This window comes from Aphelocoma coerulescens, chromosome 13 (assembly GCF_041296385.1).
Source record: "Aphelocoma coerulescens isolate FSJ_1873_10779 chromosome 13, UR_Acoe_1.0, whole genome shotgun sequence".
Lineage (NCBI taxonomy): Eukaryota > Metazoa > Chordata > Aves > Passeriformes > Corvidae > Aphelocoma > Aphelocoma coerulescens.
The window spans coordinates 1,304,515-1,319,890 of record NC_091027.1 but is presented as its reverse complement, the minus strand read 5'-3'; the positions used below and the strand labels follow the sequence as shown (position 1 = coordinate 1,319,890).

General features: G+C 45.1%; 1 protein-coding gene across 2 annotated transcripts in view; it reads right to left on the bottom strand.

The window, feature by feature from the left end:
• The window catches only part of AFF4 (ALF transcription elongation factor 4), a 49,159-nt gene that overhangs the window by 16,231 nt on the left and 17,552 nt on the right, over positions 1 to 15,376 (bottom strand). For both annotated transcript variants that reach the window (XM_069028597.1, XM_069028598.1), the window contains exons 3-12: positions 13,764 to 14,540; positions 12,435 to 12,479; positions 11,478 to 11,564; positions 6,387 to 6,423; positions 4,853 to 4,901; positions 3,639 to 3,659; positions 3,035 to 3,089; positions 2,166 to 2,203; positions 1,635 to 1,797; positions 240 to 1,157 (exon numbers count right to left, since the gene is read on the bottom strand). In XM_069028597.1, coding sequence (XP_068884698.1) covers positions 240 to 1,157; positions 1,635 to 1,797; positions 2,166 to 2,203; positions 3,035 to 3,089; positions 3,639 to 3,659; positions 4,853 to 4,901; positions 6,387 to 6,423; positions 11,478 to 11,564; positions 12,435 to 12,479; positions 13,764 to 14,540 — 2,190 coding nt within the window. The remainder of the gene's footprint in view (positions 1 to 239; positions 1,158 to 1,634; positions 1,798 to 2,165; positions 2,204 to 3,034; positions 3,090 to 3,638; positions 3,660 to 4,852; positions 4,902 to 6,386; positions 6,424 to 11,477; positions 11,565 to 12,434; positions 12,480 to 13,763; positions 14,541 to 15,376) is intronic.

The window sequence follows — 15,376 nt, the reverse complement described above, 5'->3', positions numbered from 1 at the left end:
GCACAGGATCTGTGACCTCCCTGAGCTCTGGCTACAGGGCTGACACTCCTACAAGTGTTTCCAAAGGAAAATCCCAACAGTCTCTCCTGGAAAAGCACGGGGATGATCCAGCGGCTCTACACAAGGCAGCAAAGCCACTCCTGCACGGCGCAGTCCCTACCCTGCGGCGTGACCTGGATTTTGGGGTAGTCAATGCTCTGAGGGCTGAGAAAACAGGGAAATGTCTCCAGAGTCCTCACCTGCTTGTGTTTCCTTTTGCCTTTTGTGGAGCTCTTGTCCGAGGGCTGCTTCTGGGATTCCCGGGCGTGTTTCTCCGGAGCGCTCTTCTTCTCTGTCTTGGCAGCGTCGGCGTCCTTGTAAGGCTTCCCTGGTATCCTGGATAAGAGGCTCAGGTCAATCTTCACAATGAGTGGGTACCTTTCATCAGGATCACTCAGTGGGGACAGAAGCTCTTTCTCTTCCATAGGAGAGAACATTCTTTGCCGAAAAAAGCTGTCATCCTCCTCCATGGAAGATTTAACAGGAGTCCTATTGCTCTCAGAGTATTTGGGTGTTTGTGAGGAAGGAGGCAGACTCTCATTTTCATCTGAATCAGAGGATGAGGTATCTGTTTCGATGAATTCCCTGGATTTCTGGGCAGATTTGCTTGAAGCCTTGTATTTCTTTTTCTCTGTTGTAGGCCGAGGGGAAGACTTGGGCTCCTTCTTTATATTGGGTTTCCTGGAGCCTTTGGTGGCTGCCTTGTGCCTGTTTGAAGGGATATTTGTTGCCATGTCTACTGGGGTTTCACTTTCTATTTTAAGACCTCCTCTGGGCTCTTCCACAGATGTCTTTTCTGCTTTCTTGGGCTGTTTTTTGCCTACAGTCCTCCTCTGAGTCGAGCTGTCGCTCTGGGCAGGTGATTTCTGCCTCCCACGACTGCTCTCCGAGCCCTTCTGGGTGGGTTTGGAATCTCTCCCTGGCGTAGAAGAAATGGAATCCTTGGATCCACCTTGATCAGTGTACCCACTCCCTGTACCCTGATCCCGTCCCTCTTTCTTGTAGCCTTGGGAAGAAGGGATATTGCTGTCCACGGAAGAAGCTGGTGACACTTTATGGGAATTAACTTTGTTCAACCAGTTATCCAATTGCCACTTGTTTGTGGGCGGTGGCTCTGGCTAAAAACAAAGCGAAAAACAAGAGTTAGATAAAATATTTCCCATTTCTTCCATCTTTTCCCTGTGGCAGCTGTAGGATGTTGCACACCAAAGCACCAGGTAACACCCAAAACCTGAGATAAATAAATGAAATACAGGCACAAGTAATACAAGTTTTCCCTCTGTCTAGAGCAGCTGCTATCAACAGGCAATATTTGATGCCATCATGTTTTAGGGCTCTGATACCGTATCCAACTCTGCTCTCCAACAGACAACTGGTGGTAAAAACCACCTCAAATCAAACATCCAGTGTGGGCTTATCTAGAGAATTGTCACATCCACCACAGGGACTGCAGCAGAACAGCCCAGCCTGACAGCGAGCGAGCCCATGCTGGTTGGTCTATTTTCTTTCACCAATGTGAGAATTTATTGAACTTTTGTGCTGTCAATGTCAGGATGAGAGCCAAGCTGCTGAAGGGCAGGCCCTGGCAGCCCTACCTCGGGGGATGCACTCTGGGATGGCTCGTTGGCCTCGCTGTCACTGGAGCTGCTCTCGCTCTCCGAGTCGGAGCCGGAGCTGCTCTCGGAGCCGCTGTGGCTGCTCGAGTCATCCCTGGAGTTATCTGCTCCTTCACTGTTGTGCTGGGAAGGCTCAGAATTACTGCAACAAAAAGGAGGGGAACCAAGCATTACGTGAGGCACAAGTACATCCTTAAAATCCTTTCATTAGAAGAAACAAAATGTAACATTTTAATCACCATTCACGAGAAAATTCAGCGTAAGTGAACGCGGTTCAGCCTGGAAACAAACAGCCTCTGGGTGCTGCCCCTTCCCAAAGTGGTCAGTCTCATTTGCAGGATATATTTAGTATTATATTATTTAATCACTGATTAAATTCTCATCACCTTTTTCTTTAGTACAAGCCAAAGGACAAAGATGAATTTTGGCAGTGAGACCAAGCCAGGAGTGCTGACTGGGCTGAGTATCCCCACTGTGCTGCCTATGCTGCAATCCCCCAGGAATTCCTACCTTCCAGGTGTGCTCCTTGGCACTGTCTTATCGCAGTCCTGCAATTAAAAACAAGAGTGTGAAGCTTCTAGAAGCTATTTTAGGCTTGTATATACCATTAAGTTGCAAAACATTGATTTAGAACCCTTGATTTTTAAAAATTTGTTATTTGCAGTAGTTTGAATTTATCTGCATTTTCCTTACACAGAAAGAAAAGCAGAGTTATTTTCTCCAAGTTTTCAGCACAAATCTCTGTATTTTGACTACAGTTTTGAGAGTTCCCATTTCTACCACTAATTAATATTCTGAATTTTTGAATCAGCATTTCACAATGATTCTCCTGAGGTGCCCAGGGTACCTGGAATTAACCAAGTAAATGTATTATCTCCATGTTTCCACCTGAAGAAAACCAAGTACCAGAACTTGGAACAGGAGTAAAAGAAACCCCAGAGCAGTGAGGGTTACTGGGCAGCACAAACATTCTATTTTTATTTAGCATGTGAAGTGCCAGTCTGGAAGAAGCTGCACAAAGTTAATCCTGAAAAGAGTAAAAAAGAGAGTTTTGGATAAAAATAGAGGTGCAGCTGTACTCTCAGGGACAGATACAGTCCTCTGTCACCCCAAACAGTCCCAGGGCACCAACGCACACTGATGTTCACACCATGAGCTCTGTAGTGGGATGGTAGAACACAGAGGGGTTTATCTTTAATTTTCCCCCATGATTACATTTAGGAATACCTGAGGTTTGTCTAAAAACATTCCATTAGATTTCAATTTCTTAATCACAGATCTGCCAAGCTGCCCAGTTTGCTGCTGGGCCACTGATCCCTGCCTGGGGCTGGCCCACGGATGGGTGCAGTGTTTTTTGGGAAGTGATTCAAGGAACATACCTGCTCTCCATCGCTGTCTTCACTACTGCTAAGTTTTAAGTCATCTTTCAACATACTAAGGGAAAAGGGAGAAAGTGAGACAAGTTTTTCCAAGTACTTTAATTATTTCCAAAGCATTCTGCTGGATTTCAACATGGCACTGTTTATCCTGCAGAGGCTGCGTGGGTGAGAGCCACCAGACACCACTCACAGGTTTCATGGTTAAGAATGGCGAGTTGAGTCATTCTTCAGAGAAGAATGAGGATTCAGGTACTTTGGCTCCTGAGTCCATTCTGTTAAATTTAGAAAGGAAATTTGACACAATTTACTGGTGTGGGAGGAGGTAACTGGTAAATGTTCAACTTCTCACACACAATGGCCAAGAATTGTGTTTGAAATGGAATAAAGAAAGCCAACCCCAGTGGCTGCTTCCTGTCTCGTGGCAGCAGTGCAACTGTCCTAAGCCATTATTAATTATTATTATTCAAAGCCATAATTACTGCTGGTAGTCACACACACAGTTTCACAAGACTGAGAATACACGAGCACAGTGAAAACACACAGCAGGGTACAGGGCCTTTGTGATTATTGGGAAACATTTGATTATAAGAATAAAACATCTTACTCTGTCTGGTTCGATTCACATCTGCAGAGAGAAAATGAGAAAGGATTAGAAGTGTGACTCTCCTGAGTTTCACAGTGAGCTGCTCTACCGATGATCTGAACAGGAACATCAACATCTAGGAGCTCATTCCTGAACTATTGGTCACTGCTATCATTTTACAAAGGATGCATTTATCTCCTTTTAAGGGTTTTCTTTACCAGATGATAATCACTTTTTAAAAAATAAAATATTTGAAGTTGTATTGTCACAGTAAACATCACTTAAACTTCCTTCTCCTGCATCCCAGCTCAGCAGGTGTCCAGTGCTGCCTCTTGTTCTCAGGGGTTCTCCCATTCCCAGCTCTGGGAACAGCACAGTTCCCTCTCAGCACCTTCCTAAACTGCCTGGGTTTGGGACACTGACTGTAAGTTTCTATGAATGAAAGGGGGTTTCTTCTGTTTTATTTCTTTCCCCTAGGTAAGGTGCTTTTCCATCTTGCCAATTCTGTGGCAGAAGCCCCAGGCTGAATCCTGTGAGCGCATCCCAACAAAAGTTACCTGAGGAATATCACTAACCCAGAGTCAGTTTTCAGAGTCTACAACCCTCATTAATGTACAATCAGCTGGTAAATATTTATTTTTATGGGCATACTTATTTGGAAACAATCTTTTAACTGCGTATCATTGATTTTTAAGTCTGGAAGATGGACTGCAGCCATGCAGAACATTCCAGCTGCCTTTGGGTTTTTCTGTGCTGCTGAGTCTGTGTGCAAAATGTTTGTCAGGGAGTGAAAGACTGAGCAGAACAAACCTCACAAGATCCCAGACCCGGTTTTCTGTCTCCTCCAATATAAAACCTTTCCTCATCCTGAGTTTGTGCAACCTCCAGCTGACAGCTCTGCAAGGCCTGTTAGGTCCCATCCCATCCTGTCCTGCTGATCCCTTTCTGGTTCCCAGGCCAATTCCAAGGTCCAAACTCCTGCTCCTCTCCTGGCAGCTAACAGGAAAACACAGGAGCAGAAAGGCAGCTTGGGGCATTTTTTACTCACTCCAGTGAGCAGTATTGGGTTTATTGTCCCAAAAAACGTGCTGGGATATGATCCCCTTTTCCTGCCAGCCAAGGAGAAGGATGCTGGAGTGTCTGTGCAAGAACTGCCACACTCTAGCAAACACTATTTCCTAAATCTCTTAAAATCCCACTATTGTTTGTGCAATGTTATCTCAGCAGCCACTTACGATTTGGATTGATGACCATTGGATGTTTTGGATGAGGGATTGTATCGTTCTAGGAGAAGAAAAGAAAGCACAGCTGAAAACTCAGGCACAGCAGGAGAAATCACCCCAAAGCTGCCACAAGGATGCAGGGATGGATAAAGCAAGGCCATGGGAGGGGACAGGAGGGAGCAGCACCCAGGTAACACCAGGTACAACCTCCCCCAGGCTGAGGGAGTGAGGGAATACAGAGGCAAAACACCAAATACAGCAAATAATTTAATCAAGAAAATAGAGAAATCATTTAAATCATTGCTGTCTAAACCAATACAACAATAATTTGTTATTAATGCTGTGAAAAACTGTTCTGCTCCTACCAAGATGAAACTATTGCCTTTTACATGCAGGATATGGGATACAGATCCATCTGCTGAGCTCTGACTGCTCCAGCATCCCCACACAGCTGCTGATGGATGAGAACCTCCACATCCCAAAATCCAGCTCACACACCAATTCTGACAGCAGGAATACATCCTGATTAAGTCTGCTTTTCAGTTTGGGCTTTTTTCCCTTCTCTTTTCTTTAATTCTGGTAAATAACTGAGTGCAGCTCAACAAAAGCAAGAACTGAGGCTGTTAAAAGCTCTCCAGAAAATCCAAACAGACACAGGAAACTGGCTCTGTGTTTAATTAACCTTGGCTCTTCTTTTCCACACCCAAAGTCCAGCTGCTCCTATAACGTGAGCCTATGGTTTAGCATTATGGAATTAAGCTTCAATTTGTTTCCTTAATTCCCCACTGTATCAGGTGTTCAGATTAAGCTGCTTGTGAATATCTAAGAATAAACCATTCTTCTTTTACTATTTAAGCTGTTTAATCACTTCAAGAGGGAGTGGAGGGACTTTGGGAAGGTAACAGCACAAATTTAATTCAATTTTACCTGGTATTTACCCGAGTTTTGTGTTCATTTCAGTAACATTCAAAATAATGACACAGTTATAAGAAATAAAAGATGCTTTTGTCTAAAGTCCAAAAGTGCAAGAAATTCAAGGATAATAGCACATGATAGAAGTTCTTGACCAGTTCTCTCTCTTGATTTTAAAATAGCAAAGTGAAAATGAGCAGTGAAACTGCCATGTGCTTTTTCTATTGAAATAAAAGCAAAAGCACTATTTTGGTTTCTAATATGTCCCTGAGCAGAGAGTTGGGTTTTTTAAAGTGTTTTGGCTTAATACTCAGTTATTTTCAATTCAGTTAAACATAGAGGCATTTTGTGAAGAATTAGATCAATTAAAAACACTTTTTTTTTTTCTAGAACATACCACCCTTCCAACTCAGTGATAACTCCCAAGATCTGACCAAGAAATGCAAAAAAAAAATCAAGCAACTGTTTAATAGCTTAAAACTTGAGAAAGCAGAGAAAATTTGAAGTCAGACTCCATCCTGTGACCAGTCTGGAAAACCTCATTTCCTAAAACCCCTGACATCTGAGGAGATGCTGAGAACACCGAATGGCAACAAAAGCATTCAACACATTCCAGGAAGTTTCATGTACTCACTCTGTTCTCCAGTGCCAAAACTGGACTGCTGGGACTCCTGGGGGAATAAAAGATCACAAGTGGGTTTTTTTCAATGGAAATTTTAAGGTACTAAAAAGCAGGCTGTAAGGAAGGTATTCCTTCTACCTAATGGATGACACTTAATCTCTGGAAAAGGGGAAAAAATAACAACAAGCAAAAAAAAGGGATTCTTCTCTGGGCCCAGGGGCAGCCCAGGTGAGGAAACTGTCACACTCCTCTTCCTCAGCCACTTCCTGCTGTTCCCAAGGGCACATCAGGGCTGAAAGTCTCAAATCCCTGTGTGACTTCCCTAAATCCCCTCCTCCTCTGTGTTTAGGATGGAGAGGAACTGTTCAGGATGTTTGTTTATGCTCATTATACACACACAAACTCTGCTGCTGTTTGAAGTGTTTTCTTTCCAACTCTTTTCTCGTCATTTTCCTTCTCCAGGCACACACAGCAATGGGAACAGGGAAAACCTTTCAACAAAAAATACTCTCAGCCACAAAGGAGCTTTGGGGGCAAGGTAAGGTTTAAACTGTGACCAGCTCTGCACACTCTGCCCCAAAGGCTCCATGTGGGTCCCTGGTAATCCCAGCCTGGGCAGGCAGCACAGCATTCCAGCCTGGAACAGCCAAATCTCCAGGAGATCAGACAAAAGCCAGTAAAAGATGACATTATAGATTCACAGGATGGGTTGGGCTGGAAGGGACCTTAAAGCCCATCCAGTGCCACCCCTGCCAAGGGCAGGGACACCTCCCACTGTCCCAGGCTGCTCCCAGCCCCAATGTCCAGCCTGGCCTTGGGCACTGCCAGGGATCCAGGGGCAGCCACAGCTGCTCTGGGCACCCTGTGCCAGGGCCTGCCCACCCTCCCAGGGAACAATTCCTTCCCAGTCTACTATAAAACCAGCCAGGAAAGACAAAGCCTTGCAAATTTTAGCACTTGTATCACCCTCAGTATTCCCATTCCAGAAACCCCAATTCTGACTCCCAAGACACAGCAGATTATGAACTTTTTTGAAATCCTAAACCATTGTTTTAACAAACACACAGAGGCTACTGAGCCACTGCAAACCCCCTTCCAGGCTTGAGTGCCTGTTTAAAATAGGACCTTCCTGACCTCATTTTAAAATGAGGACAATGACGGCCCCAGAAAAACAAATCGAGTCCAGTATTTTTAATTTCTAGTTCTTTACACGCATTTTACTTACATGCTCTGGCAATGGCAAACCAGAACTACAATTCAACAATGAATTCCATTTTTCCTGGTACACCTGTGACCTGGTTTTCCCTCACACCAAGCCAGTGCCAGGCAGTGGTTACAGAGGCAATTTACAGAAGGAAGTTTTTAAACACACGAAAGCTTTACACAGCAAAGCACCCTTGAGATGCTTTCAATTTCCCTCAGCTTTGTATTTCAAAAATGGAACAATGCATTGAACAAGAATTTTGTGGATGGGGAACTTCATAAGGAGATTTCCTTGGGAGGTATTTCAAGTACCTCTGATCTTTACTAACTGAAAGGAAGGGACAATAAAAATAATCTAAAAAAATTAAAGAGCAAAGCAAAGATGGAGAGAAGTCTTGTGACTTCAGCAGAAAGCAACAGCCACACTTCCTTCAAAATAAATCCATTTTTTATCATTTACACAGGTAGGAGGAGGCAGGTGTGAATCCCTGGTTGCTTTTTGCCACTGGCAGCTCAGCCAAACCAACAAACTGAGTGAAAAAAGAAACAAAGGCCACAAACTCCACATTTTCAGAGCCACAGCACTGGGGGAGCATGGGATGGGGAACTGGCACCCCTTCCAGCAGCACATGGATTGGGAATTCTGCAGAACACACCTGCCTAATTCCTTGCTTGAGTCAACTTCCCATTTCAGAGGCAGAGCACTGGCTCTCAGCTAAGTGCACTTTAATGAGGTGTTATGGCTCGATGCGCAACTTTTTCCAACTCCCTTGCCATCTACGGGATATGTATTCCTTTAAGAAACTCAGAGATTAAAACAAAAAGCCCTACTTTCAACTCCCAGGTTATTTAGAGCAGCAGCTTCTAAAGGTCTGCTTCAGAAAGAAATTGCAAACAACTGAAAGGAAGGAAACCCTTTAAAGCAAAGTCTAATGGACTGACGTTACACAGGGAAGACACTGGAGCAGGAAACAAAACCTCTGACAAAAGACCAGGAGAGAGGAATTCTCCAGCTGGACGGGAGGCGGCGGGGCCGGACTCCCATCCCACAGCCCTGGCTGTGGGGAACGGGGCCCAGTCCCAGTTAACACCTGAAACCTCAGGTCAGATCCCATCTTTACTTCCCAGCAGGAAGTTTGTGTGCTCCAGCAGGGAAGGGACGGCTGAGGGGATCCTGCTGGCCTCAGCTGTGCAGCACAGAACCACCTCTGCAGAGGTGCAGGCACAGCCAGGCCTCCCCTGTTGGAACCCAACCCTTCCCTCCCCACAGCAGCTGCGCTGCTCAAAGCATTCATAAACATTGCCAGTGCTTCTGGAGTGCCTGACTGTGAGCCCACGGATAAAATCAGAGTGTTAGGTCACAGGATAACATTTTTTATCAAGGCACAGGAATCTGCATTTTTCCATAGCATCCATAAAACTTTCCCTGACCTATTTCCATGGAGCTTTCTCTTCTGATCCAAAGACTTCCTGGGAACTATTAGATATATTTATAGTCATCAGAGAGGCCCCAGTCAGGAGTGTGGGTTCCTTCGAGTTACTCCCTCCCTACACACAGGGGAAGTGATCCCATCCCAGGAGTCTGACAAATAAAATCAAGTGGTCCACCAAGGGCAGCTTCATTTTATGTGAGCAGGAAAAACACACCAAGCTCTGCCCACAAGGGGAGTGCTGTGAAACACTTCGGCAGATGACTGGTGATAAATGGAGCACAGTATTAAAGAGAAGGAGCTTTCCTCCACCAGAACTGGCTGATTAAAGTAAACCACTGTTGTGTTTTGTTTGGTGGATTCTGCTCTGGGCCCAGACTGCACAAGCCTATGGCTCACTAACTCCCTGGAATTCTGCAAAGCTGCTGCTGCTGCCAAGAATGACAGAGGGGAGAAGGCAGAGGAAATTATAGGCTTTGGATGCAGAGAGAGAATTTGACAGAGTTCCATGGCTAAGATGTGCAGCCACAAAATAAAAAAGCTGGCAAAAAGTCAAAAGACTCAAAGCAGCCATAAATGGAATTTTTTGCAAACTGGGTGAAGAGACACAATCCAGGTTGAGAGGTTCAAAAAGCTCCACAAGCCACCTTTTATGTTCAAACATCACCAGAGCTGAGCAGTGTTACGTGGCCTCTGTGTCGCAGCCACACGGATTTCTGCACACCTTCCTCTTCCCAAACTCAGTCAAGTGCCAGGGAAACTAAAACCAAGCAGCCCCACAGCCACGTGTGCCCAAAATGCAAAGGGAAAATATCTCCCTAAAGGTTCAGGAATGAGTACTCAAAGCAGTGGAATAAGGACCTTTGTTGATGAGGAAAGGTGTGGAATTTCTTTCCTTATAAGAAAAGGTACGAATTATTTCCAGGCTGACAGTTTTATGTAACACACAAATAAACCCTGACTAAAAGTAATATTTGCAAGATTAATATTGATCTAATGCTAGCAAAACAGACAACAGGATTTATTTCTAGGCATGCCTTCCAAAGTAAAGCCCAGAACTGAATGGTAAATTCTCTGTTTTTTGATACTGGAGAGAAGCAAAATGCAGTGAGACAGGGACAGGTGACACAGAGGTGGTGACAACAGGGCTGTCTCTGGCTCTGGGATATCCAGCCAGCATGAGAACCTGAACTCAGAACAGTCTGGGGGAGATTTGTGGATGTGCCCTTCCAACAGGGACTGGAACCTTTGGCTGAGGGAAGGTGATGTCGAAGCATTCACTTAAAATAATGGGATTAGAGAGAAGACAGTAGAGACTTCAGTGAGAAAGTCTTCTTAAAATTATTCTGTCAAATGTCCTGTTTTGGGGAGCAATTTGGATCAAACAGGAAATGAAGAGCTGCAAGTGGTGTCTAGAACAGCAGCTGGTCAGAGAGAGCTTGGTCTGAGTTACTACAAAGGTAACTTTTAAAGGACAAACAGTGCAATTTCTTCACTCTGAAGCTCTGCCAAGTCAGGGGTGGAACACCCCAATTCATCAGATGTTGAGTCTGGAGAAAAATCACGTTGTTGAGTTAAATCTTTTACTGGTAATCAGCAGACCCAGGAACCAGACCACGAATTCCTGGGTGAGTCAGCTCCCCACACTGGGTTTTACCCACAGCTGCCTCCCCTGCCTATCCTGGGTTTCCAGGATCCTGCAGAGCTGCTCTTCAAGGCAAACAATTCCCAGTGCCCTGGAACCCTGGAGCTGCCAGGCCCAGCCTCAGGGGAGGCAGCAGGAGAATTCCTTCCTCAGAGGTGTCAGCTCCAGCAGCTCCCCTGGACACGTGCCCTGTGCTGTCAGCAGCAGCAGAGGTGGATTTCTCTCTGGAATTAATTGCTTAAACCCTTCAGCAGTCCTTAAGAACACAGGAAGTTGGGAAGGGGATCTTTTGGAATGAGTGATTTCTTCAGCAAAACACATGATTCTTAAACTGTCTTAATTTTTTTTGTAATTGGAAATGTAAAAAGATTTCATACCACTATTAATGGACTTCAAAACTAAGAGGAAAATTCAGTTTATGCAGAAAAGCCCTTTTAAACTTCTCAGCATTTACCATTCAGCCTCTGTTTTGCTACATGGGGGGAAACTCACGTGGTTCTACACAAAATGGTGCAAAGCATTTCCCTGTTAGGGAAAGGGCTCAAAGGCATTTTTAAGCTTCAAAAGTTTGAAGGCTTGAATTTATCACACAAAAATTTAAAAGGCAAGTTGTATGACAGATAACCCTGCAGACTGTCTGTGCAAAGCAGAGGAAAACCAAGGACATTTTTCATAAGGCCACTACTGACAGGTGGTGTGAAGAAAAATAAAGAGGGACAAAGCACTGAAACAAACCCAGATTATACAGAACTGAATGTGAGAGTTCCAAAATCCTGATCTTTAAGAGGCGTTACTTTTTCAACAGCAGTTTGATTCAGCACTGACCTTGGTTGGAAAGGGGAATTTGGAGGGTTCAGTTTTGCAGGGGGTGTGGATGGCAGTCAGTGGAGGAGGCCAGGAGTGGGTCATCTCCTAAAACAAAAAGGAAAGTTATTAACAAAATAAAGCAGATTTCATCTTGCAGTCTGGATTCTCTCCATTTTCAGTTCACTGCTCACCCTTCACTCAGCTTTATATTCAAATCTTAATTTCCCAAATGTGCAATAAAGATTTTGCATGTAAACCTGAATGTTAAATTGCTACCCACAAGAAGAGAGAGTTATGACATAATAACAAGCAGCAAGGCATAAATCAATCAACTTGGTTGGCCTGAAGATAAACTGCAGTGCAAGTCAGAGTCTGATCCCTTCAGAGTGTGTGGGAAGAAGAATCCTAGGAAAGAGAAGCCTGTAGAGTTTGAGGAAAAGGGGGAAATCAAATTCCTGCAGCTGGAATGAAAGTGCCTGGTATTCTCTGAGAGCATCTCCAACGCCCATGAAGCACTGAAGGTCAGAGGAAATAATAAGCCATGGAAATGCTCCAGAGGGACCTGATGATCCTTTTGTGAGAGCAGACATAGGACCGGGGATCACAGGAGGGGTAAAAGGACTGGGGAAAACCACCCAGGTAGGGGAGAGGGAAAGTTCTGCTGTGGGGCAGCAAAGCATTAACTGTAATCTACAATATCAAAATTAAAAACTGTATTTTGGTGGAAGAAATGGGTGGATCTGGTTCCCAGGGAGGAGGAATGCAGTGAGGATCTCCAGGAGATGATGTGCACACTGCAACACCCAGCTCTGCTCTCAGTTTGGCCCAGTGTCCCAGTGCTGGAGAAGCACTGGAGAGCCCTCCTGCAACCATCTGCACTTGGACAGGCTCTGAGAACAGCAGAGTCCTTCCCCCTCCTTGGGAATGGTTGCATTTTCAACAAAGAAATGATGAACAAGAGCACTGAGAACTTACTTTGAGGATTTCATCCACGCAGCTCACCTCACCAGAGGCTGATGCCTGCAAATCAAAACTCAAAATTAACATCTCCCAAATCTTCCAGGGACTACAAACAGTTAAAAACAAACTTTAATCCCTATTGTGACTCATACTGACTCTACATAGACACAAACAGCCCTTGCTAACTCTTTTCATCAATTTTAATATCAGATAGATCCATGTTTTTACGGCATGAGTCACATTCAGTTATGAAAAGCAAATACATGACATCTATAAAACTGTGATAATAATCTCTTACTTTTCACTTGACAGTTAAAGTGATCACAGGCAGTCAGTGATATTAAAAACTTGTAGAGAGGGCAAAGAGAATCCCAGCTTTCAATCATTTCCTGGAAGCAGCCCCAGGATAATATCTGAATTCAAGTGCAGGACTGTGAATGCACAGGAATGACAAACTGCATTCCCAAGTAAAACACTCATCCCAGAGTGATCCCAGGAACAGCAATAATTACCAAACTATGAATCTTCTGCATCCCTGGCTGCCACAAGCAGAAAGAAGCAAAGCTACTACAGGATTCAGGGCATCAGCACTGATGTGGCAAGTCTTCACAAATAAAGTAATTTCAGGTTTCCTTACCTGTGTCCTGGATTTTACTTTGCTATCTGTTGACATCCCAGGAACAAGGGCTTTTGTCTGGCTACCATGATTCAAGCAGTTAGACAGGAGATGAAATGAGATTTTATTACTAGGAAAGGCACTCTCCTTGTGAGCTGGAGTCAGAGTCTGTGTCTTAATGATTTGGGAATTACCAAACTCCTCAAAGCTGTTAACCCAACAGGATTTTATATCCAGCACAACTGATAAAAAGTTGTGCATCCTGTTCAATTTGGTGCGAAGGTATAATAATCACATCTAGTAATTGCTACTCACTTCAAAAGAAAATCCAATACAGGCAGATTGTATCAACAAGTCTAAGTCAACTCGGCTCCCAGGAACAACAATGTCAAAATATTTGTGGATATCCTACTATTTCCCTAACTCCTGACTACAGAAATACTCCATGAAAATTGGCCTCTTAGGGTTAAGTAAGCCTTTCTGAATGCCTCAGCCTTTATTTAATAAAAACCCCAGTATTTGCATGGAAGAAGCAGAAGACAAAAATAATTACTTTTGCATGCTCCCAACTGAAAATACAGCTTAGGTGAAGGTGCTTTGAGTAACAAAAACACAGCGTTTACTAAAAACTCCATTTGGGTTAGGCAAATTGGGATTTCGGAGATGCTGGAAAATCCCAGCCCAGGGGGATTTACATTGAAGAAGGCAGGACACAGCCGGCAACTTACATCCAGTGGCTGAGAAGGAATTTTCAGCTTGGTCAGGTGCGCTTTGCTGCTGGGCTTCAGCTCGTTGACGCCGCTGCTGTGGGTCTGGCTGCTGTAGTGTTCCGAGGATAACTTTGGTTCCATGGATTCCTGCCCATCCATCGGCCTGACGTAGGCAGTGGGTTTCTGTAACATTGAACTGGACTTGGACATTAGTGAGGGTGGGAAGGACTGGTTCGAGTGCTGCCCGCTGGCGAACGAGGGCACGCGGGAGGGAGAGTCCCAGCTGGGGTCGGGATCCCGGGGCGACTTGGAGCGCTGGTGGTCCTTGCCGTGGTGGTCGCTGCCGTGGGCTCTGGAGTGGCCGGAGCCCAGCGAGGACACGGCCGGCGGCTTCCCGGGGCTGGCGGAGCGGCCCTTGGAGTGCTCCGAGCCGTGCTGGCCCTTCTTGCGGCCGCCGCCGTAGGAGTCGCGCTCGTGCCGGGCCCCGGCGCCGCCCGCGCCGCCCCCGGAGCGCTGCCCGTGCCCCCCCAGCCCCGCCGAGCGCTTCTGGGACTGGGCCGAAGTGCTGGGGGCCGGCCCCACCGGGGTCCATTTGCTGCTCTGGTGCGAGCCCGCGCCGTGCCGCTGCTCGCCGAAGAAGCCGGGCGCGGGTTTGTCATCGGGCGCGGCGGGAACGGAGGGCTTGGGAATGGCGACGATCTTCTGGAGCGGCCGGTCCCCGATGAGATCCGTCATCTCATCATAGTTACCGAGCATGCTCTGGATGCGGCTGGACAGCTTGTCTTCTTTGCTGGTCTGGGACAACAAGCCACAAAAATCAGGATTCAGAACCCATCACAACTTCGCTTGCAGTTAAATGATCTGGTAACTACCGCAGTTAACCTGAGTTGCAGCTAGAATCCACCTCTTTCTTTGCCAGCATTTCCAATTCTGAATTTTAGTTCTTAAAGCAGCAATTTGACTCCCTAAAACATATTAAAAAAATGTAATAATACCTATTTAACTCCCTGAAACGTAATAAAAATTCAGCAGCAGGAAGAGCTGAACCAGCAACAATCAAATAATGCACTGCTGGGCTGGATGCAAGTTCCAAAGCTGCAGATGGCTCCTGTCACCTTACAGACTGTAATTTCTCTAATACAGAATGCATCAGTCCTAAAAGGTTTTAATTAGCAGTAAAATAAAATCAACTTAACCTCACCCCCGTAAGTCATTTTTAATTGGTATTTATATTGGCACAATGTTTGTTGCACACAGTTAAAAGGGTTCTTTCTTCTATAACCATTTTGTTCTCCAGATCTGGGATCCTGGATCATTCCCTCATGCATCCCAACCAGCTCTGGTTAACTTCACACGTGGAATTTCGTTATCAAGTACAAGAAAGTGATGGGAGGACAGGAATAAAAAAACCACCAGGTATTTCTCAACTTTCCTCCTGAAGGAAGAGTTTTCAGTCATGATTTACTTCTTGCAAACCAGCTGAAATTGCAACAAGGGAAGGGTTTGCTCTCAAAGTGAGTTTTGAGCTACGTAATTAAAATCTTAAATAATATTTTATTAGTTATTCCAGAATTAGGTTATTTTTTCCAGTTCTGTTCAGCAAAGCAACCTGGAAGGAAACCCAGCACAGG